Source organism: Bos taurus, chromosome 9, assembly GCF_002263795.3.
Source record: "Bos taurus isolate L1 Dominette 01449 registration number 42190680 breed Hereford chromosome 9, ARS-UCD2.0, whole genome shotgun sequence".
Taxonomy (NCBI): Eukaryota; Metazoa; Chordata; class Mammalia; order Artiodactyla; family Bovidae; genus Bos; species Bos taurus.
In genome coordinates this window covers 67,305,452-67,330,054 of record NC_037336.1, presented here as the reverse complement: position 1 = coordinate 67,330,054, position 24,603 = coordinate 67,305,452, and the positions used below count along the sequence as shown (strand labels likewise).

The 24,603-nt window shown below is 37.8% G+C and overlaps 1 protein-coding gene across 1 annotated transcript in view; it reads right to left on the bottom strand.

Annotated features, from left to right (window-relative positions):
• LAMA2 (laminin subunit alpha 2) overlaps positions 1 to 24,603 on the bottom strand; it is a 699,730-nt gene that overhangs the window by 359,043 nt on the left and 316,084 nt on the right. The window contains exons 11-12 of the mRNA XM_002690220.6: positions 19,676 to 19,816; positions 16,047 to 16,220 (exon numbers count right to left, since the gene is read on the bottom strand). Of these exons, the coding sequence (XP_002690266.2) occupies positions 16,047 to 16,220; positions 19,676 to 19,816 (315 nt within the window). The remainder of the gene's footprint in view (positions 1 to 16,046; positions 16,221 to 19,675; positions 19,817 to 24,603) is intronic.

Genomic DNA, 24,603 nt, shown 5'->3' with positions numbered 1-24,603 from the left:
AAAGTTATTTCTTTTTCCAAACACTTATTCTATCCTTCATCCTCCAAAAATTTGTTAGACAGTGAGATCCATTAAATTGCTGTGTTGTTTCCTGTGTAAAGTTTCAAGTTTCTCAAGAGCAGAATTAAGATTAGATGTTAACATAATCAAATTTTATCACTATACTTGTTTTGAAAGAAAAATCAAAATAAAGCATTTTGACTCTTATTTTAAAAGTCACATCTTAATTTAAAACTTTGCTATAAGAAAAACACCTCCACTAATTTTTTTTTTCCTGTGATGATAAGTAAAAATAAGCTTAATGCAGTAAACAGTCTTGGAGACCTTCAATGGCTTGCCAAAACTTCTTTCAGTTCCAGTTCCATTTCATTATAAAGGACTTATTTCAGGAACACTGAGGCTGATAATCATGTCAAACTCAGCCCCAGAAGAAAACTGGAAAACAAAAAGGCATTTTACTCAAAGACCAAACCACTTCTTGATAGAGCTGGGCTAAAAGAAGTATGTCCCCATAGATAGTTATTTTCTAACCTATGAAATACCCTACAAATGAAATACATATGAACAGATTCTTCTTTTCTGCCCTGTTCCTTCCTTCTTCCCTTTCTTCTTTCTTTCCTTCCTTCCTTCCCTTTCTTCATGGGTAGCCTTTCTAAAATTTCAATGGAATTATGGCTGACCTCAAAATAGGCCCAGATGGAATTAAAAATAATAGTTATGGCTGATTCATGCTGATGTATGGCAGAAACCAACACAATATTGTAAGGCAATCATCCTTCAATTAAAAGGAAATTTAAAAAATAATAGCTAACACTGAGTGCTTATTTTTTATCAAGAAGTATCTTAAGTGCTATATATGTATTAAATCCTCAAAATGATTCTGTTGAAATGTGCACTAGTATCATCTCCACTTTAAACATGAGGAAACAGTGGCAAAAGAAAACTAAGTAACTTTACTGTGATCTCACAGCTATTGTCTGTAAGAACTAAAGTCAACGTAATTCCCTATTCCTATGGTAAGGTTTGGAATGAGTATAATTTCCTATTCTTATTTTAAAAAATTCTGCAAACAAGCTCTGAGAAAACCTTACCTGTCTCAACTAGCTTACTTATATACTATCAACATGCTCTTCAACACTTCAAGACTCTTGTGACACATCCAAAGCTATGGTACAAAGTCTGCCCAATTACCTGCAATGCAAGATTTGCTTTGAAATCATCCAACCTTTCCACTAAAACCCATGAGTATCCTCCTCCCTTGAACTGTGAGTAGATCTAACCAGTCAGTCCCAAAGGAAATCAACCTTGAATATTCACTGGAAAGACTGATGCTGAAGCTGAAGCTCCAGTACTTTGGCCACCTGATGCAAAGAGCCAACTTATTGGTTAAGACACTGATGCTGGGAAAGATTGAGACCAGGAGGAGAAGGGGGTGACAGAGGATGACATGGTTGGATAGCATTACTGAGTCAATGGACATGAGTTTGAGCAAACTCTGGGAGATAGTAGAAGACAGAGGAGCCTGGCATGCTGCAGTTTATGGGGTCACAAAGAGTTGGCCATGACTTAGCGACTGAACAACAATGACAATCCTCCTCTGATCTTTCCTCTTTTGAGATACTACTAGGACTTTGTCAAGGTGGTTGATGTTTTCCCTTGTTGCAGTAACTTCATAAACTTAGTTTTGCTTAATAGGGTTTTTTCAGGCCCATATTTGAGAAGTTGGCAACTTACATCTGCTTAATAATGAACAGGAATTAGAAGACTGTATTTTGTTATAAACATAACAAATAACCTGTTGTCCTCTAATTCTCCTCAATCCAGAGATATTACTATAGCAGAATCAGGAAACTGATTATGAAGTTTCAGTAACTACTTAAAAAAAGAACTTCTGACATTTCCTTAATGTGGGAATATAAAAACTAAAGTATTTGTGCATGTGTGATTCTGAAAAACAGAAGTCTTTACAAAAGTTCTCTACAAATAAAAGAAGTTTCTGAGTAGTTTCCCTAATTCACATCAAACACAAATTGTGAGGTTTACTAAGACTAAATTAATTAATTTAAAATCTTGTCTGTATACTACAAACATATTTATTGTAAAAATATATTTTTTTGCTGAAATTTTACTCCACCAGGAGACCAAGACTGGCAATTTAAACACTGAAAACAACAAACAAAAACTAAAAACAAAAAAACACCTAGTTATCTCAAAATGATGCAGCCTTCTTCCTGTTAAAGGAGACGTCATATAGTAACTATTTCAGGTGTGAACACACAGTGTGCAAGGAGGTCCCGTTTCTTTGGAAATAGCTGTAAATATATTCATAGGCGTAAAACAATCATCTGTGTCTAGCCATGCATGCCGTCTGCTCCCGGGGCTGTCACTGCTGTCGATCTGAAGTTGAGAGGTAATGGCCTCATGATTCAGGGAAACTGCTGAAGTGTGTACTCAGGCTTCAGTTGAAGAGATGGGTTCATTTATCATCATAATAAGCTATTACCATCGAGAGGTCACAACTCATTGAAGAGACAGTCAGTCTAATTGGCTCAATTCCGTCAGTGTTCGACGTGCCTCAAGGAGATAAGCACTCTTTCACAGGTAATTTTCAATCACCCAACAAACTACCTGTTTAATAATTCATCACATTTCAGATCGGGGTCTTATCACATAGCTCCTTTTTCCATGTGGCAAATGTTGAATTTTAACTACTTGGAGTCTCAGACCCGAGTAATAGAGGGAGAACTTCAGAAAAAATAAGGTGAGAGGGTGTCTACTCAACTACTACTGTTGGAAGTCATGGGAAGACCGCAGTCCTAGAAGTGTAAGCTTTATGCTTCCCCAGCAGGCCCTGCTGATATTAACAGAATTTGTTGAAACTATCTGGAAAGATAAGAGTGTTATTGGAATCCTTGTGATTAATTAAGCATGACAACCAAATTTTAGTTTAGAGAATTGCGGCATATCTTGAGTGATCCTCATCAAAACAATAATCTTCACAATGAAGTCTAGACTAGAAAATTAATAGTTTATAATAGAGCAAAACAGAAATATTATTCTACATAAAACATCTTTTTAAAACTTATTTTCAAGTGGAGGATAACTGCTTTACAATGTTGGATTGGTTTTTGCCATATACTTAAAATACCTTATTTTATGACTTTAACAATATTATGTTCTTGAGTGGGGCAGCAGACAGTCTCTGAGACAAGTTCACCTCCAATCAAATGCTGGCTATGACTTTAAACAGCTAGGCTACCTTATAATTACATGCAGATTCTTTTTTTCCACTATTTTTTTTATACACAAATGGTGGTCATATACACTGTTCTAACCATATACCTCAGATCATTCCACATTATTGTAGTGTTTGTGTGTATGTACCAAAATGCATTTAATCAGTCTATCAGTAACAATTTTGTGTTTATCACAAACATTTGTGAATGAATAACTGCATTTCACACTTTATGTCTCCCTATAGGAAAAATTTCCAGAAGAGAAATATATGAACACATGTGCATTTGTAACTTTGGTAAAAATTTCTAAGTTAGTTTTCTTAGATTGCATTAATACATATCCCCACTACCAATATTATAAGGATCTTTGTCCTTTTAAAATCACAGTAATAGCGTATTATCCAGGCTTTCATGGTGGCTCAACAGTCAAGAATCTGCCTGCCAGTGCAGGAGACACACAGGTTCATTCCCTGGTTGGGAAAGATGCCACGAAGCAGCTAAGCCCACACATCTCAGTTGTTAAGCCTGTGCTCTAGAGCCCAGGAATTTCAACTACTGAACCCCCATGCCATAGAGTCTATTCGCTGCAACAAGAGAAGCCAAGGCAATGAGAAGCCCGCGCACTGCAACTAGAGAATAGCCGGCGCTTGCCGCTAGAGGAAGCCTGTGCAGCAATGAGGACCCAGCACAGCCAAAAATAAATAAATAATTTTTAAAATAGCATGCTATCCATTTTACCATCTTGTTGTCTCTTCTAAGGTAAATGACAGTTTCTCAGTATAGTTGTATTATGAGTCAGGTTGTACATGGTTTCTTATACCTAAGAGCCATTTGTATTGTTTCTATGAACTGTTCATTCATATGTGTCGCCCATTTCTTTGTTCAAGTGTTGGTCTTTGTTATCAATTTCTATAATTTCTTTAGCTATGAGATTAGGCTTTTGTTTGCAACAAATTAAAACAAAATGAAAATCTTTGAAAATAATTGATATTTTGCTTGATTTGTTTACTAAGGCTGCCACAACAAAACCATAAGCTACACGTCTCAAAAAACAGAAATCCATTGTCTCACAGCTCTAAAGGATACAAGTCCAAAACCGAAGGAGCAGAGTTGGCTCCTCCTGAAGGCTGTGGGAAAAGGATCTGTTTCAGATCTCTCTCTTTGGCTTGCAGATGGCTGTCTTCATGTTCACATGGCATTCTCCTTGTATGAGTATCTGTCTCCAGGTTTTCCCTTTTTATAAAGATATAAATTATATTGGGGCTTCCCTGGTGACTGAGTGGTAAAGAATCTGCTTGCCAATACAGGGGACACAAGTTTGATCCCTGGGTCAGGAAGATCCCCTGGAGAAGGAAATGACAACCCATTCCAGCGGGAAATCCCATGGACAGAGGAGCCTAGGGGGCTGCAGCCCATGGGGTCGCAAAAGAGTAGTACACGACTTAGCACCTAAGCAACAGTCGTATTGAGTTTGGGTCGACTTTACTGTCCTTATTTTAACTTGCTACACTATAGCCGCAAGGTATAATGCTGCTTATAACGCCAATGAAGTTTACTTCCCTAATCAGTTATTGATGGGCAGAAATCTTAAATCCCTTTAAATACTTCTGTAAGGCAGAAATAGTTACTTATCACATCATTTGCTTAGAAAGATGTGACATGATGCTCATTTGCTTTATTTTGGTATCTTCAAGATAAAGTACAAAACACTCAGTAGGTTTCTCCAAAAGCTAGATGACAATTTTTTCACATTTTCACAAACTGCTGTTTAAGAGTCATATAATTGACTTACTTTCTAAAGTTAACCCTCTGTGATTGTCCATTTTTATTTTTAATGCTATCTTATTCTTGATGAAAGTGAAAGTGGAGAGTGAAAAAGTTGGCTTAAAGCTCAACATTCAGAAAATGAAGATCATGGCATCTGGTCCCACCACTTCATGGGAAATAGATGGGGAAACAGTGGAAACAGTGTCAGACTTTATTTTTGGGGGCTCCAAAATCACTGCAGATGGTGACTGCAGCCATGAAATTAAAAGACGCTTACTCCTTGGAAGGAAAGTTATGACCAACCTAGAAAAGCAGAGACATTACTTTGTCAACAAAGGTTCGTCTAGTCAAGGCTATGGTTTTTCCTGTGGTCATGTACGGATGTGAGAGTTGGACTGGGAAGAAGGCTGAGCGCTGAAGAATTGATGCTTTTGAACTGTGGTGTTGGAGAAGACTCTTGAGAGTCCCTTGGACTGCAAGGAGATCCAACCAGTCCATTCTGAAGATCAGCCCTGGGATTTCTTTGGAAGGAATGATGCTAAAGTTGAAACTCCAGTACTTTGGCCACCTCATGCGAAGAGTTGACTCATTGGAAAAGACTCCGATGCTGGGAGGGGTTGGAGGCAGGAGGAGAAGGGGACGACAGAGGATGAGATGGCTGGATGGCATCACTGTCTCGATGGACATGAGTCTGAGTGAACTCTGGGAGTTGGTGATGGACAGGGAGGCCTGGTGTGCTGCGATTCATGGGGTATCAAAGAGTCGGACACGACTAAGCGACTGATCTGATCTAATCTGATCTATCTTTACCACCACCAGATGCTCAATCAGATAGAAATAATAAGCAAGGCACAAAGTGTTCTCTAACAAATGTGCTTTATTGATATAAAGATTTACCTCTCATATAAACTGCTGCACCATACAACTACAGAAGTTCTCAAAGCAATTGGCATTTATTGAACAGCTTCTGTGTGCTAAAGGCATTTTTGAGGGCTTTGCACAACTCTGAGGAGGTGCTAGAACTCTCAATTTGCAGATATTGAAAGTGTCAACTAAATAATGGGATGTGTTCAAGATTACAGAAATAATAAGGAAGAGATGCAGCATTTGAATCAGATCTGTGAAAAGCATAAGGATCAAAACACTGAAATAACTGACCAGAGTTTCCCTTGCATAAATAACAGCTTTGAGTAAAGAGTAGAATGGTGGGGAAGGATGGGACACAGATATGCATAGAAAAATAAAGGAAGAAATAAAGTATTCCTTTGCATGCATGCTAAGTTGCTTCAGTCAGGTCCAACTCTTTGTGACTTTATCGAGTGTAACCCACCAGGCTTCTCTGTCCATGGAATTCTCCAGGCAAGAATACCGGAGTGGGTTGCCATGTCCTCCTCCAGCTGATCTTCCCAACTCTGGGGTTGAACCCAAGTCTCTTATGTTTCTTGCATTGGCAGGCAGTTTCTTTACCACTATCACCACCGGGGATGCCCAATATATTTATTCCTTTGCTAATCCATAATCAAGATGTCGGTAGGACTGGTCTCAGAGGACTGTGAAATAAGGAGCTGCTCCAGGCCTTTCTCCTTGGCTTACAGAAGCCCCTCTTCATTCATATCTGTGTCCCATCCATTCCCACCATCTTGTGCTTCTCCCACTACCATCAACAATTAAACACTATATATACACTGGATTAAATACGAAAACTCAGTACATAAAACACTCTCTGGCCATGATAGGCTCAGAGGTTAAAGCATCTGCCTGCAATGCGGGAGACCCAGGTTTGATCCCGAGGTTGGGAAGATCCCCTGGAGAAGGAAATGGCAACCCACTCCAATATTCTTGCCTGGAGAATCCCGTGGAGGGAGGAGTCTGGTAGGCTACAGTCCACGGGGTTGCAAAGAGTCAGACATGACTGAGCTACTTCACTTTCACTTTTCACTTTCTCAATGCACTTTACCTTGGAAACAACACCCAGGCAACAACCTTGACAGCTGTTAAGCCTCAATTCCTCTGGTTCTTTTTTTTCTCTCAGGGATCAAAGTTCTACAACATCTGCTGTAAAGTGTCTAAAAACTTGTTTCACATTTTTTCTCAAATTATCTTGTTGTCTAAGAAAGTTTTGTTCAATCATGGCCAGAAGTAAAAATTCTGCGCTTTATAGTATGATTTTTGAAAGCTGTAGCCTTTGTTTCAACTAGAGTTTATTTTATGTCTAATATGAGGTAGGGATACAGGTATGGTCATTTTTTTTCTTTTTAGATACTCAGTGGTACCAATAACATTTACTATATGCTCTATTCTATTGTCTTTGATCTGCAATTTCTATTTTATTAATAATCAAGTATCCATATATGCATGGGATATTTCTGGGCTATTTTTTCAACTCCACTGATCATTTTTAATCTTTTTTCACACCAATAGCACTTTGTCTCAATCATTATTTCTTTTTTAAAAATGAGTCCTAAGTCTTTTTATCAGGTAAGTTTTGATTCAAACCCCATCTCTTTCTTTCTTTAGGATTTCCTTTTCTTATTTGAAAAGCTCTTTGCTTTCCTATATAGATTCTATCCTTAGTATTTTGTTACTTGTTACTATTGTAAAGGACTTATTTTTTAATATTTATTTATTTCTATTTTATTTCTTTTTAGCCGCACTGGGTCTTCCTTACTGTGAGTGGGCCTTCTCCACTCTTCTTTCTGGCTGTGGTGCTCAGGCTTCTCCCTGCTGTGGCTTGTCTTACAGTGTAGCACGGGGCTCTAGGGTAACCAGCTTTAGTAGCTGCTGCACGTGGACTCAATGGTTGTGATTCAGGGGCTTAGTTGCCCTGTGGAATGTGGGATCTTCCTGGACCAGGGATGAAACCAGTGTCCTCTACAATGTGAGATGGATCCTTAACCACTAGACTACCAGGAAAGCCCAGGACTTATTTTTAAAGGGCTGTTTTAATTGGTGTTTGCTGATGTAAAGAAACACAATTGACTTGTAAAATGAAATATTTCCTGACATACCAGTGGGCAAGAAATGTCACAGCCATCAGTGATTTTGGGCCTCCAAACGTGAATGAGGGCTCCCAAAAGGGAACACAATAGCTTTGACCCAGCAAATGCTGCCACCCCTGCAATGATGGCAAAGGAGCTCAGAGGAATGCAGGAAGCAACTATCCTCTGCCATGCCTCCTGGTGAACAAGGAATTAAGGTTGTAAACAATCAAGAAATAGGAAGTGGTCTTAGATAGCTGCATTACATATGAAAGGAAAGAATTCAGCGAGCCCAGAGGCTTGTAAATTCCCATAGAATAATGCTAAGTTCCTTAGCTTAATATCTGGTTTTCTTTATTTAACAATAATCTTTGGTGTTCAGACTGCCTGCCCTCTTTGTTGCGAAGTTGTATATGGCCTGACTCCTTCTCTCTGGCCTTCTACAGCAGTTTAAGAAGAAGTGGCAAGAATACACAGGAGAACTACACAAAAAGGTCTTAATGACCTGGATAACCACAATGGTGTGGTCACTCACCAAGAGCCAGACATCCTGGAAGTCTGGCTTCCAGTGAAGTCAAGTGGGCCATAGGAAACATTACTATGAACAAACCTAGTGGTCATGGAATTCCAACTGAACTATTTCAAATCCTAAAAGATATGACACTGTTAAAGTGCAACATTCAATATGCCAGCAAATTTGGAAAACTCAGCAGTGACCAAAGAACTGGAAAAGATCAGTTTTCTTTCCAATCCCAAAGAAGAAAAATGGCAAAGAATGTTCAAACTACTGCACAACTGTGCTCATTTCACATGTTAGCAAGGTAATGTTCAAAATCCTTCAAGCTAGGCTTCAACAATACGTGAACTGAGAACTTCCAGATGTTCAAGCTGGATTTAGAAAAGGCAGAGGAACCAGAGATTAAATTGCAAACACCCATTGGATCATAGAAAAAGCAAGAGAATTCCAGAAAAATATCAACTTCTGCTTCACTGACAATGCTAAAGCCTTTGACTGTGTGGATCACAACAAACTGTGGAAAATTCTTCAAGAGATGCGAGTACCAAACCACCTTACCTGTCTCCTGAGAAACCTGTATGCAGGTCAAGAAGCAACAGTTTGAATTGGGCATGGGACAATGGACTGGTTCAAAATTGTGAAAGGACTAAGACAAGGCTGTATATTGTCACCCTGCTTACTTAATTTATGTGCAGATTACATCATGTGAAATACCAGGCTGGATGAATCACAAGCTGGAATCAAGACTGCAGGAAGATTTGTCAACAACCTCAGATATCCAGATGATTTCACTCTAATGACAGAAAGTAAAGAGAGACTAGAGAGCCTCTTGATGAAGGTGAAAGAGGACAGTGAAAAAGCTGGCTTAAAATTCAACATTCAAAAAATGAAGATTGTGGCATCCAGTCCTATCACTTCATGCCAAATAGTTGGGGGAAAAGTGGAAATAGTGTCAGATTTTACTTTCTCGGGCTCCAAAATCACTGTGGATGATGACTGCAGCTATGTAATTAAAAGATGCTTGCTCCTTGGAAGAAAAGCTATGACAAACCTAGACAGTGTATTGAAAAGCAGAGATATCACTTTGCCAACAAATGTCTGTAGAGTCAAAACTATGGTTTTTCCAGTAGTCATGCATGGATGTGAGAGACGGATCACAAATCAGGCTGAGTGCCAAAGAATTGATGCTTTTGAACTGTGGTGCTGGAGAAGACTCAAGAGTCCCTTGGACTGCAAGGACATCAAACCATCAACTCTAAAGGAGATCAACCCTGAATATTCATTGCAAGGACTGATGCTAAAGCTGAAGCTCCAATACTTTTGCCACCTGATACAAAGAGCCAACTCATTGGAAAAGACTCTGATGCTGGGAAAGATTGAAGGTAGGAGGAAAACGGGGCAACAGAGGATGAGATGATTGGATGGCATCACTAACTCAGTGGACATGAGTTTAAGCTAACTCAGAGAGATGGTGAACAGGGAAACCTGGCATGCTGCAGTTCATAGTGTTGCAAAGAGCAGAACATGACTTATCCACTGAACAGCAACTGAGATGCTGCCTCCGGGGCTCAGAGTCGTTAACATTCCCACCAAATAAAATAACTCTCTACTTTCTGGTTGTGACTAACTTTTTAGTCAACAGGCTTTTACATATTAACTTTGTATATAGTTCCCTTCTTGATTCACCTATTAATAATTTATCTTCTGAGTTCATAATCATATCAAGCAGATAATCATATCATCTATAAATGCAATTTTATTTCTTCCCTTTTAACTTCTGTATCTTTTAACTTCTTTTTTTAAATCTTAATGCACTGTCCAAATCTGCTAGTACCATGTTAAATAAAAGTGGTCAGAGTGAAAACTGTTTGTGATCTTAAAGCATTCTTTCCATATTTTATAATAAAGTAGATATGTTATTTGTTTTTGTGTAGCTATTCTTCATCAAATGAAGAAGCACCTTTCCAATCTTAGTTTACACATTTTTTAAAACATCATGAATCATCATTAAATTTTATCTATTTTTTCTGCATCTATTGAAACAGTTTCTCTCCTTTATTTAATCAATACTGTCAATTACACTGTCTTTTTCTATTAAATCAACACTGAACTCCTATGATAAAAGCTAATTTTACCATTTTCATACATTATGGATTCTGATTACTCATGGTTTGGTTAGGATACTTGCATCGATTTTCATGAGTGAGTTTGGGCAGAAATTTCCTTTTTCACGCCTCCCTGATATTAAGTAACATAAAATTACTTGAGGAGTAGTCATTATTTTGTTCTCTGTAAAGCTGTGTAAGATTGAAAAAAGTTTTTAAGGTTCAAAATTTGATTTAACAAATTAAACATAAATAAATAAAACCATTGTTTTCCTTATGGAAATAATTTTTTGGCTACTGCTTCAATTGCTTTAATGTTCATATGATTTTTAACATTTTCCCCCTCAGTCAGTTTTATTAATTTTTATTATTCTAGAAATTTTATTGTGAGTCCTCATAGTTGGGCTAACTTTGCAGAGTAGACATTATCAGAACTACATGTAATAAATGAGTTCTTATGATTTTTGTTTGTTTTTTCATAAACATTTGCCCCTAACAATATATCTGGTTTATTCTTGACAACAGATAGTCTTCTGGTATTAGTCTATTGCCAAATCATTTTAATATGATCCGATTTATGGAATAAAAATTCAATCACAGTTTGTTTATCTTATTTACCTTTATAGCCATGCCATTCTCCACATATATAATACATTCTTAATTAATCCATTTACTCTGAGACTTAATTTGGAGGACATTAAGGATGAGGGAGAGAGTCTGACCTTTACTTTGAATAATTTTGCGGAATATAAAGTAAAGACATCAGAAATATAAATTATGTTGCTAAAAGGAGAGCAACTCATGCTTATTAGTGAGGTTTTAATTTTTTACTAAGATGGAAATCATCTTTCAATTCTAACTTAAATCTCAACTCCAGTCATTTCTGAGAAATCTAATCAAAACTATTCTGTTGTTGTTGTTAAAAAGGTAGCATTGATCACAAAATATTTGTAAAGTTCCTTTCATTTGACAAGAACTACTCTGTCATATAAATCTCAAATATCAATCTCCTTCAAATCCACAGCTTTAATTAGGGATGTTAGAAGTAGAACTGTAAGTCAAGCAAGCACAGCAAAGAAATACCAGAGATTACTTTTAAAACCTGATGCTATTTTGTCAGCTGTTCATAATATGCAGCTTATGCTATACTATAGGTATTCTTGGCAACTACAACGAAACAATTTAAAAGCTCCTCTAAGCTACAAACAGAAAAAGATAGTATACATGTTGTAGAAAATAAGCATTGTTTTATAAAGACCAAATCACAGAAGATTAATTTAATAGCACCCAGAGACAGATTTGCAAACCTTACTGGTAATGGGGGAACAATCGATAGGCCAAGTCAGATTCTCAGGGCTCTTTACAAACAGGAAGAGAACTGGTTTTGGAGGCTGCACTATCTAATTCAGATCACTAGGGTAACCAAAAAGAAATAACTATTTCGATGTTCCAATAGCACTTAGTTTACTAAAGCAGTAAATTATTCCAACTCTGAAACACCCAAACTGTTTCTCAAAGCTGTGGCCTGTAGCAAGTCAGCAGGACTCTGTGCTCTAGCACTTTACATTCATGCCTGGTTCCATGCTTACACGAATGCCCTAAAACCAAGCATTAACCTCTGTCAAGTATTTGGAGAAAATAAGATGCTGCCAAGTAGAGCCCTGTGGGTGCCTGACTTAATTTTCTTTGAATGTCTACAGTGGAAGGGGCAGGGAATTAACACTCAACTGTGAACACTGTGCTGAATGCTCACACATTTATGGGAAAAAAACATTTTCCAGGTTGCTGTTGAGGGATTAACTCTTAGTTGAGATTATAACCCAGTGGGGCTCCATGGGACCTTCTCCGGAGAGAGTCCTTCCCCATGTCATCTGCTGGTCTTTTATTCCTAGAAAAGTTGTAGTCTCCCAGGCCTCCTGAGTCATAAAAGCCTGGCTCAAGAATTACTAATAAAGTCCAGAACAACAACAACAAAAGAAATTAATGCTTGAAGGAATTGAACATGTAGTGACAAAAATAGCAGTTGGTCCAGGAGAACTGGTAAGAATTTAAACAATAAACCTTAAATATGACAGCCATAGAATATTTAGCTCCTCCCTAAAGCACCTGGACAACAGTACACTAAGGCACATTGCCTGAGTTGTTTTACAGATGCTAAAACCTCCATCAAATCGAAGAAGCTAACTACTTGATGACCATGAGCACACAGCCTCCTACTGAAACCTGAGGACTGATAATGTTAACCCCTGTAACACTGCCCTGTTATCTCACCATCAACCAATCAGAAAACTGTGCACAAGCTGATCACATACCATGTGACATATCCCCCCCTCACCCCCATCACTTTGCCTCTAAAAGTGCTTTGAGGAGTTTGGGTCCTTTGAGCATCACAGGCTGCCTCACTCTCTTTGCTTGGCCCTTTTCAGCTCGAAACTCCGATGTTTCAGTTCATTTGGCCTCACTGTGGGTTCAGCACACAAACTTGCCATAGACAACAAGATTATGGAAATTTTTTAAATGAGTAGTATAAAAATATGCTAACTTTTCCAGGCCTCATCTACTATCTACATACACAACTATATCCACCTTTGTATTCCTCATTATTCCAAAGAGGGACTGTAGTCAATAAAAATGTTCCTTAATATGAAAAGTATTCCTTTGCTAAACTGGCTAGTGCTCTTGAATTTAATTATGACCAGGCAGGTTTCTACGTTAGCAAAGTGTATGTCAAGTGAGAGCAGTTTTATTATTTGGGGTTAGGTTACCAAAACACAGGAAGATTGGCATGTGGCACCTTCATTAAAATAAAATATGTACAATACATCTCCCATCTGTTATAAGTGAATTTATCACCAAGGAACTTAGAAAATGTTTGAAAATTGGTTATACAAATATTTAGGAAAAGCTAATAGCATCTCATAAATACTTTTTTCAACTTAGAAATTAATACTAAAAAGGCAAAGGAAGGATTGTATATCCAGAGCTTCCTGGTCATGGATGCAAATCAAATTCAGTATCTAAGCAGATATACTAGTTTCTTGACATACTGTTTCTGTCAGATTTTGGCAATGGCTCTGAGTCCAACAGCAATTACTGGGAAAGAATTTAGCCTCAACTATTTAGAAAAGTGACTTTACTAGATTTACAAATAAGGCCCTACAATTTTCCATTTCCTTAGCAAGATATTATATCAACCAAGCTAAGCATGTCATCATGACTGTAATTTACGTGATGTGACATGACAGTTAAGATGTACTGCGGTAATTTGTGAGAGCTTGCAGTATTATTGTAGTATCAAAAATTTATATGGTTCAGTTATTAAAGCAAATTGTTTCATTCATACTGAGATGTCTGACAGTAAACCACCGAGGGCTTCCACATTACATTAAAAAATGTCTTCCATATTCAAACAATTTGCACACCCTGTTACCAGTATTTTGCTCACTGAATGGAAACTGAAGCACAGGCAAACACAGCTTTTTGATGTGAACATGATCTTTGCAGGATATGAAGTACTTCATTGTGGGTGGTTACAAGGAGCAGTCTAGACAGGATAAGGAAAGTTATCTTTGGGAACCAACTCTACGAACAGGATGTCCAAATGCTTTGCTCTGATGCTATTTCATATCCCATTTGCTTGCCTTCCGTCAGTTTGATTTTCAGCCAACAGAAAGAAAAAGCATATGGGCAAAGAAGAAATGATGGAAAATATGGCAAATATTCTATTTTAAAAAACTACCTATAAGTAAACTTCCCTGTGGTAAGAAAAGTAAGACCTCTGAAACTCATCCAATTTTGACCCATGGTTCTTCTCTAAATTCCTCAGAGCAGTTGGAAAAAAAGACAGCTTCTGGTTTTTTTGTTTGTTTTGTTTTTTGGCAATTTTAAGCTACAGACATTCAAGTCCTATGTGCTATTTTATTCTTGTCAGGTATTCAGGAATTCCTAAATAGAATAGGATAGAATGACCTCTTGTTGGAAAGGGCTTTGAAGTAACAGTTTAATTAGATTTTTATTACAGCTGGGAAATTTTATGCAACAGTCTCTTTAAAAATACATATTCATTGAAAAATGTGTTTTACTCATTTACACATTTTTCATAATGATATTTAGAGGCCTGTAAAAATAAGAAACAGGCCAAAAGTTACGTTTTCAATCAGATAAAACTACTAGTTTCCATTCATATGAACTAGCAAGATTTTCTGTCTTAATGCTCACACACCACTAATTATTAAAATATTTTTATTTTTCATGAAGATTTTTTCCAAAGTAAGCTATATTCTTATAGTTGAAAACTAGTCTTAAATAGCATCAATTTGCTAAAGGATTTTTCTGGGACTGTCACAATTTCTGGTGTGATCAGGTCATTTAATTATGAGCTGACAAGATATTAAGTTCCACAGATCAATCAAGTATTCTCATTTAGATTTTCAATATCAAATTTTGTTTCCAATGAATTGTTAAGCAAAATAAAATAAAATGATAAAAGCCAAGGAACCTATCCAATTAGAGTTAATTCACAACAGAGGGGAAGAAAGAAGTACCTTCATCTCTGAAAGTGCTACATTTGTTTATCTGTGTGTGTGTTTTTATATGTGTGTCAGTGGGCTTGAAAACATGTGCTTTCAATCTGGCTGTTCTTTTATAGTAGTTCTCTTCCTGAGCTCCAGGAAATATGGTGTTTATTATAAGCTTCATGGCAAGTATTAAATTAGTTATGTAATAAATTTCATTTCCAATTAACATTCCGACAAGGTAGAGAAAGTAGCTCTCCTGAATACCAGTTTTGAAATGAAATAGAAACAGATGAGAAAGACTTCAGTAAGTATTGCACCACAGACAGTTCTAGAGAAACAGCTATTTCAAGTAAACATGACACTGCTTCTTCCAATATCTACAATCTGTTTTGCAAAAAAAAAAAAAATCTAAAGGTTTCATTGGTTTATTTTTTCTTCCAAAATGTTAACACAGGATAGCAACTATATAGAACTGTGACGTGGGGATGCAACCACCCATGGGGCAGGGTGGAAAAGTCCAACTTAATCTGATTTAGTTGGTTCCAGGCACTGGCGACCCACTCCAGTACTCTTGCCTGGAAAATCCCATGGATGAAGGAGCCTGGTAGGCTGCAGTCCATGGGGTCGCTAAGAGTCGGACACGACTGAGCGACTTCACTTTCACTTTTCACTTTCATGCATTGGAGACGGAAATGGCAACCCACTCCAGTGTTCTTGCCTGGAGAATCCCAGGGACGGGGGAGCCTGGTGGGCTGCCATCTATGGGGTTGCACAGAGTCGGACACGACTGATGCAACTTAGCAGCAGCAGTAGCAGCAATCCAATCAGTATATATTTGATCTCATCTTCCTTTAAAGAAAGACTATATAAAACCCATTCTCCTTATTGATCAATTGAAGCAAGAAGCTAGCACTGTATGGACTCACCTTGTTTCCTAGGTAAGGCGCTGGTGCACTCCAGAAGTAGCTCTGGGGCAGGGCTTGGCGGGCCTCCACGCTGCTGATGCTGATCTGCTGAGGTGGGTCTAAGTCATCCAGCTGGGGGGCCACTCGAATATGGCCGGAAATGTCAGTCAGATACCAGCCACTCATGTCTTGTATCTTAAAGAAAACATACAATCATTGTCACTTAGGAAAAGAACCCAGACACTTCTCTTTCCTATTTCTGTAGTGTTCATATTTTGAAAATTGAAAACACAAAAACTATGATCGTTTAGGAAAATATAAAAGTTGTGTATATCATTAAACATCTCATATGTTCTCACCATTATTTTTTTTCTTGATGTTTCTAGGAGTTTGGATGATATTATAGTATAAACTGTTTTTATTAATCCAGTGTGATTTTTAAAAATTATGATTTCAAATACTACTTTCTTAAAAAGTCATTTAAAATCACACATAATTTTGTATAAATTATCAAATAGTTGAAGTTTGAATTTCACATTTTTCACTCCATTAGTGCTTTCCTGTTTCTTATGGAAACAATTATTTCAAAAGGTATTATATATACATTTGAAAATAAGAGGAAGAAAAGAGATAAGATATAAAAGGTAGATTTTCATTTACTAGTTTCTTCCTTTTCATATATTTAAATTTCAACTTGAGGCTCCAGGATAGTTGAAAACACCAGCTCCCAATACTGTTCCTATTCCTTCCCATGGGGTCAGAAGTGCTATAAGAACTCCTAGTCTTGATCCTTTGCCCAGAAAAGGAAAGAACATTTAAGAAGGAATTAGGGAAAGATGACTTGCTTTGACATGTTTATTCTCCAGCTATGTGTGGCACACAGCAACAATTCTAAATTTAAACCATCCTACTTAGAGCAGAGTGAAAAAGTTGGCTTAAAGCTCAACATTCAGAAAACTAAGATCATGGCATCTGGTCCCATCACTTCATGGGAAATAGATGGGGAAACAGTGGAAACAGTGTCAGACTTTATTTTTCTGGGCTCCAAAATCACTGCAGATGGTGATTGCAGCCATGAAATTAAAAGATGCTTACTCCTTGGAAGGAAAGTTATGACCAACCTAGATGGCATATTCAAAAGCAGAGACATTACTTTGCCAACAAAGGTCCATCTAGTCAAGGCTATAGTTTTTCCAGTGGTCATGTATGGATGTGAGAGTTCGACTGTGAAGAAGGCTGAGCGCTGAAGAATTGATGCTTTTGAACTGTGGTGTTAGAGAAGACTCTTGAGAGTCCCTTGGACTGTAAGGAGATCCAACCAGTCCATTCTGAAGGAGATCAGTCCTGGGTGTTCTTTGGAAGGAATGATGCTAAAGCTGAAACTCCAGTACTTTGGCCACCTCATGCCAAGAGTTGACTCATTGGAAAAGACTCTGATGCTGGGAGGGATTGGGGGCAGGAGGAGAAGGGGACAACAGAGGATGAGATGGCTTGATGGCATCACTGACTCGATGGACTTGAGTTTGAGTGAACTTCGGGAGTTGGTGATGGACAGGGAGGCCTGGCGTGCTGCAGTTCATGGGGTCACAAAGAGTCGGACATGACTGAGCGACTGAACCGAACCGACCTAGTCAGGACATAACACTGGATACAGAGGTTTGCAGCTACCAGGGACCCACTAGTCATGTGTGAGCTGCTTGGCATTGTGGGTAATGGGTAGCAGAATGGTAATGGTGATCACATATGGGTGAAATATTTTAAAAATTTCTTCATGTAGAGGTCATTTGATTCTATATCTTCTAAAGCTGTGGAACTGCTGGGACTGCCTTTGTCGAGAGAGAGTCAGTGAAAGTTTATCGGACAGAAAAGCAGCAAGATACATGCTACTTCTCTTCCCTTTCCAACATCATTCATCAGACCTCCAAGGACAGCCCAGTGAGATTCATAGAAAGTTCTTTCCAGAAAAACTCCTGAAATGCAACTATCAGTGAACCTAGTTTCTGAAGTACAAGGCTGAATGCTACTTCTGCTCCTCTGCTAACCATAAAACTTTTGTACATTAATGGAACAGTCTAGAGGGTGAAGTTAGACTAGCTGTTCATTTGCTGTTGGTTCTATGAAATCTGTTCCACAATCAATATTTGATAAAGTACACACAGGTTCATTTAGGTATGAAGAGTACAATCAGAAACTACTCATAATATTTCAGACTTAAAAGCAACACAAGTAGAGAAAATTTTCATAGCTGTATTAAGGATTAGTTAGCTGATTAAAGCTGAAAGGCAGCAGTGTTTGGAATTCAGTTTTATTAAAAGAGTGATCTTTGTAAAGTCCAACTCTAATCACAACACCCCCTGTTACAATCCTTCAGTTACATACTCTCCAAGGATAAGAGCTCAACTTCTTAGTAAACTCAACCATGTATGTCTAGTTTCTCATCCCCTCTGTAGGCTTCTCCTCCTTTCTCCAGCCTGTTTCCTTGTATTTTGTACTACTAAGTGCTGCCACAAAAACTATTTGAAATTTCCTGAAGGTCCTCTTTCATAAGGAGGAAAACTGCTGTCTGTGAAGGGATGAAAAATCAATGAGTGTATGATAGGCAAAGGAGGTAGGAGGAAAACATGTTTATGTTTATGGTAGAGGAAGAATATCCCAGGGCTTCCCTGGTGGTTCAGTGGTAAAGAATCTGCCTGCAATGCAGGAGACCTAGGCTTAATCCCTGGTTGGGAAGATCCTCTGGAGAATGAAATGGCAGCCCACTCCACTATTCTTCCCTTGGACAGAGGACCCTGGCAGGCAACAGTCCACGGAGTAAGCAACAAAAGTTGGATTAAACCACCATCACCACCACTAAACATGTAATAACTTGAACTTTTTCAAATCAATTAAGAATGAAGATATTATTCAAATTTAGTTTCTCCTTTTAACAAAGAAAGAGCTATGGTAACAACAAATCACAACTAAAGACTGGTGGGTAATAGGTATTATGTACATAGCTGTTAAAGGAGTTTCTCTTAATGTGTATACCAAAAATACTGGTGAATGCAATTCATAATCCTCCCTATGGCAATCAGATGTATTCTCTGTTGAACTGTCTGCCCTTGAGGCAAAAGCAGCATTAATTCCATCATTGCTTCACATACTAATCATGGACACTGAAAAGGCTGCTGCTACTGCTAAGTCACTTCAGTCGTGTCCGACTCTGTGTGACCCCATAGACGGCAGCCCACCAGGCTCCCCTGTCCCTGGGATTCTCCAGGCAAGAACACTGGAGTGGGTTGCCATTTCCTTCTCCAATACATGAAAGTGAAAACTGAAAGTGAAGTCGCTTAGTCATGTCCGACCCTCAGCAACCCCATGGACTGCAGCCTACCAGGCTCCTCTGTCCATGGGATTTTCCAGGCAAGAGTACTGGAGTGGGGTGCCATTGTTGACTTATTATAAGAAGTTCTAGTTTACACACTGGTACAAAACCTTAAAGGCTTTGGTCAAAGAGACAGCTAGTATTTGAAAGAAAATTCCATCACTTCTCCAAGATTAGTTTAAGTAGAAACTCACTACAAGAAAAAAAAGTTAATTTCTTACAGAAGGACAATAGCAAGAAGCCCCATGGAGCACCACACAGAATTCAAAGGCTATTTATTGCTTACGTTGCCATAGGTCCAGTAGGAGCTTTGACATCTGTTTGAAACTCCTGAACAGAAGCACTCATCACAACCTTTATGATTATCCTCTTGCAAATTGAAGAACCCAAATTTGCAGCGGCTACAGTCTCCTCCTTCAACATTTTCCTATAAACAGAGAAGTAGGTTATTAACACAGGTGCCCTTCAAAATAGAACAATGTCCCTATTTCTGCTTAAGAAAAATATAAGCTGTATATTCTTCATGTTACCTCTCAACTTTATTTAATGTATAATCATATTTTTTAAAATCTCAAAAACTTCTTATTAACTATATGCTGTCCTAACCACACTAATAGGAAATAATGCTTGATTATTATCAAACAGTAGTCTAATCTACTGCACCAAGTTACAATTTGATCTTCATCTTTGTCCAGAGTGGAGTACCTGTCATGATAAATCCAGCAATGACTTAGACATTTGGTTCAGTGTTTAACCATCTATGTTGTTGAACTGCTTCCTCTTAGAACACATGATACATGATAAAATAAAAGATATTAAGCTGATACATAGAGGTAGAGTAGAACATTGATATTATACAGATGGTAAAATATTTTTCACACCACATATGAAAAGTACAAATCCTTGAAGCAAGCCTAAGAATGAGACAGGTAGAGAAACTGTGCAAATAGTCACACTTTTTCCCTGATGAGATACAGTAGGAAAGAAAGAAAGTTTTCCCAAGTTACTTTTCACAGTGTTTCCTTTAACACACTGGCATAGTCAGTTAATCATAGAGTAACATTATGGGGAAACAATTATTCTCATTTGGTGACTGCTCTCTAGATTGGCTTCATTAATCCTAGACCCAGTATACTGAAAAATTATTTGTTTATATGTGGAACTCAAGCCAGAGAAAGTTTACTATATGATGAAAGACTGGGAAGGCTATAATCTCTCAGTTAAAGAATGGTTAATCTTGACTAATGTCTTCCATATGAAATTTCCCTGCTTTTTAGGAGATAGATTCATAGTAGTCCCGACGTATGAATTTGCCCCACATTTTCCCTCTTCCTTGAATTCTCTTATTACTTCAATTCTGAAATTTTCCTTTTCCTTAGAAAACTAGCTTCTTTCTCAAATGTGTTCCCAGAGCCTCTGTCATTCTTCTATTATAACCACAGAAAAGTACCACTGTGTCTTCTAAGATCATTCACTCCAGCCATACCATAATCTATTCAGATGTAGAACCCTGTCTTACCTGCCTTTGTTATACCCCAAAAGTGGAAGTGTTTCTGGTACAACACTGAATACTAGCTTAATAAAGCTGTATTAAGTTTAAATAAATCTCTTGGTGGTCATATTTTTCACATGCAGTGAAGTGCTGTGCACCTAGAAGATGTTTCATAAAAACATGTTTGAATAAAGACTGGGCAGAAGATAGGACAATAAAAATGTGAGCATATAGGGGGAAAGATAGAAGAAGAACAACAGCATGAAAAATAGAGAAATTTATAAAAATAAACAAAGATATTCTCCTGATATCCAAGAGAATAATATATTTGAAATTAAGTTTGGGGCTTGATTTCTATGTGTTACTTACCACCTCAACCATTTCTACATTGCCAGGAGCCTAAACAAAAGAGTGTCTCTAGACATGTTTCACATGTCAAACTTCAGCCTCCCAATATGCACATAAATTTAATTATTGCACTGATATTCCTGCTAGTATTCTTGCTATTTCTAAGGTAAATTTCAGATATTTTCAGATGATAGATGTCAACAAAACTAATCAAACTAATTTCAGACCTAAGATGGCAAATATATCCCCAAAATCCTGAACCTGAGAGCATCTTCAGAAGAGGACACAGGCAGGAAAGATGAAACATATCAATAATGATAATTTAGCTTATCCCATTAAGGATATAGTACAGCTGTTCTGTACACTGTGTTCTTATGTGCTTGGTCTAATTTTCTTTCATTTACTCTAATTTGAAAGCTTGTAATACCACTTTTCTGAGATTCATACTGAGCCTAACAATTAGAAACTTTCAGACATTTGTTACATTTTTGTTAGTTAGTTTAGCCTAGCAATATGACCTTGAAAAGTAATGATTAAATAATTACAATATTCAATTTAATAAACCAAAGTATCACATTATGGTAGAAATACTAGGTACTATAAAGATGAGTGAGTCAAGATCTCTGTCTTTAAAAGCCAACATCTAGAGTTGAGTAAGAAGATACATTTACAATCAACATAATGCAAGGTAGAACATGAAAAGAAGATATTAGAAACAAATTATAAGAACACAGAGGATAAAGGGCTGGTTTCTGCTATGAAGCCTTGAAGAGGCTTTATGACAAGAGTGAAATTTGACCTAAGCCTTCGAACATGGTTTAAAAACTCATCATGATGGAGGGGATAGAAGAGAGACCTCGTTAGCAAAAATAATAGGAATAAATAATCCAAAGCTTAGAAGTTTCATTCAGTAATCTTTAAAAAACTATATTGAATATTTCCCTTATGCTAGGATCCTAATCTTGTGCTTGGTTTCCAGGGCCCCTAACTTCATATAATAAACCTTTAAGAAATCAGATCTTATCACATAGGAATTGATGAAAAGTCATTAAAAGGTATTCAGTAGGAGATAAATCAACACAACTATACTTGAGATGTTTAACCTGGCAATAGTAAGTAAAGTATCCACAACATGAGACACTAGAACAAAGAAACTTTTCAATATCATAAGGTGCAGTAAAGGATTAATTCAAGGATCTTAGAGTATTCAAACCCACATTCTAAATTGAAAAAACTGTCCTTTGACCAGCTCCTGGGACATACCCACTAAACCCTTGGAATATCCTGCCTGATAAGAATGTCTTTGTATAACCGAAACCAGGAGTCATATGAGATATTTTATGCTAATAATATGACTTATGGTAAATGCCTAGTTTTGTTTATGTAGGGTCCTTGTCATTATGTATCAGTTTGATCTAGGGGTAGTTGAGACTGAGTAGACAAAGTCACGGAGAAGGCAATGGCAACCCACTACAGTCTCTTGTCTGGCAAATCCCATGGACGGAGGAGCCTGGTAGGCTGCAGTCCATGGGGTCACTAGGAGTCGGACATGACTGAGCGACTTCATTTTCACATTTTTACTTTCATTCATTGGAGAAGGAAATGGCAACCCACTCCAGTGTTCTTGCCTGGAGAATCCCAGGGATGGGGAAGCCTGGCGGGCTGCCGTCTCTGGGGTCGCACAGAGTTGGACATGACTGAAGCGACTTAGCAGCAGTAGCAGCAGCAGTCAGTCATATGAGTACTCCATATCTATTTAATTTGACCTCCAACACAAACCTTGAACACTAAGACTTCAGTGAGTTTTCCTAGTTGATAATAACTCATATGTGTTTTAAAACAGTGTTGTTAGGAGAATTAACCACTCTCTGTATGACTCTACTGGGAGAGGATAACTGGAAGTTTGTGCTTGGTCTCTCCTTGATTCTCTCCTATGCACCTGTTGTTGCATACAAAAGGATATAGGATTTTGACCTGTATCATTCTCACTTTATCTTTTTTATTTTTTTGTCTGCACTGTGCACAGCTGGGATCTTAGTTTCCCAACCAGGGATTGAACCTGTGCCCCCTGAATTGAAAGTGTGGAGTCTTAACCACTGGACCACTAATCCCCTTTTTTACTTTAATAAACCATGACTATAACAGCTTTTCAAAGTTATGAATCTTTCTAGTGAATCATTCAAAATGAGTGTGGTCTTTACCAATACAAAATGGTAAGGATAGTAGGATATCTACACCTATAAAAACAGGTTAACCAACTGTTAGTTTTACTTTGTTTATTGCAACAAATCTTGAGGCAAAATACTTTAGATCCTGCTACAGTTTTTAATCTGTATACTAATTCACTTCAGTGAATCCTACCACTCAATTCACTTCAACTCGCTGGAAAACAATTATCAGCTCTAAGTCTGCATGTACCTTATATAATATTGCATAGTACCCCAGCTTGAAACCACAACTTTAAGTTTCTAGACTTCTTCATTTTTAGTCCTGAGTCTATACCATACTTTTCCTTTATTGAGTGTAGTTCCTAATCGATTGAGTTAGAATCACTCAATAGAAAAGTCCTTGGTTCTGATTTTTCTCAACCTCTACTACAGTTGAATATTAAGTCAATACTAAATATGGTAAATATCACTTCAGTTGAGTCGTTCAGTCATGTCAGACTCTTTGCGACCCCATGGACTGCAGCACACCAGGTTTCCCTGTCCTTTACCAACTCCCAGAATTGTTAAAAATCATGTCCATTGACTCTGTGATGCCACCCAAACATCTCATTCTCTGTTGTTCCCTTCTCCTCCTGCCTTCAATCTATCCTAGCATCAGGATCTTTTCCAGTGAGTCAGTTCTCCACATCACATGGCCAAAGTACTGGAGTTTCAGCTTTAGCATCATTCCTTCCAAAGAAATCCCAGGGCTGATCTCCTTCAGAATGGACTGGTTGGATCTCCTTGCAGTTCAGGGGACTCTCAAGAGTCTTCTCCAACACCACAGTTCAAAAGCAACAATTCTTTGGTGCTCAGCTTTCTTTATGGTCCAACTTGCACATCCATACATGACTACTAGAAAAAACCATAGCTTTGACTAGAAGGACTTTTGTCAGCAAAGTAATGTCTCTGCTTTTAATATTGCTGTCTAGGCTCGTCATAGCTTTTCTTCCAAGGAGCAAGCATCTTTTAATTTCATGGCTGCAGTCACCATCTGCAGTGATTTTGGAGCCCAAGAAAATAAAATCTTTCACTGTTGCCATTGTTTCCCCATCTATTTCCCATGAAGTGATGGGACCAAATGCCATGATCTTAATTTTCTGAATACTGAGTTTTAAGCCGGCTTTTTCACTCTATACTTTCACTTTCATCAAGAGGCTCTTTAGT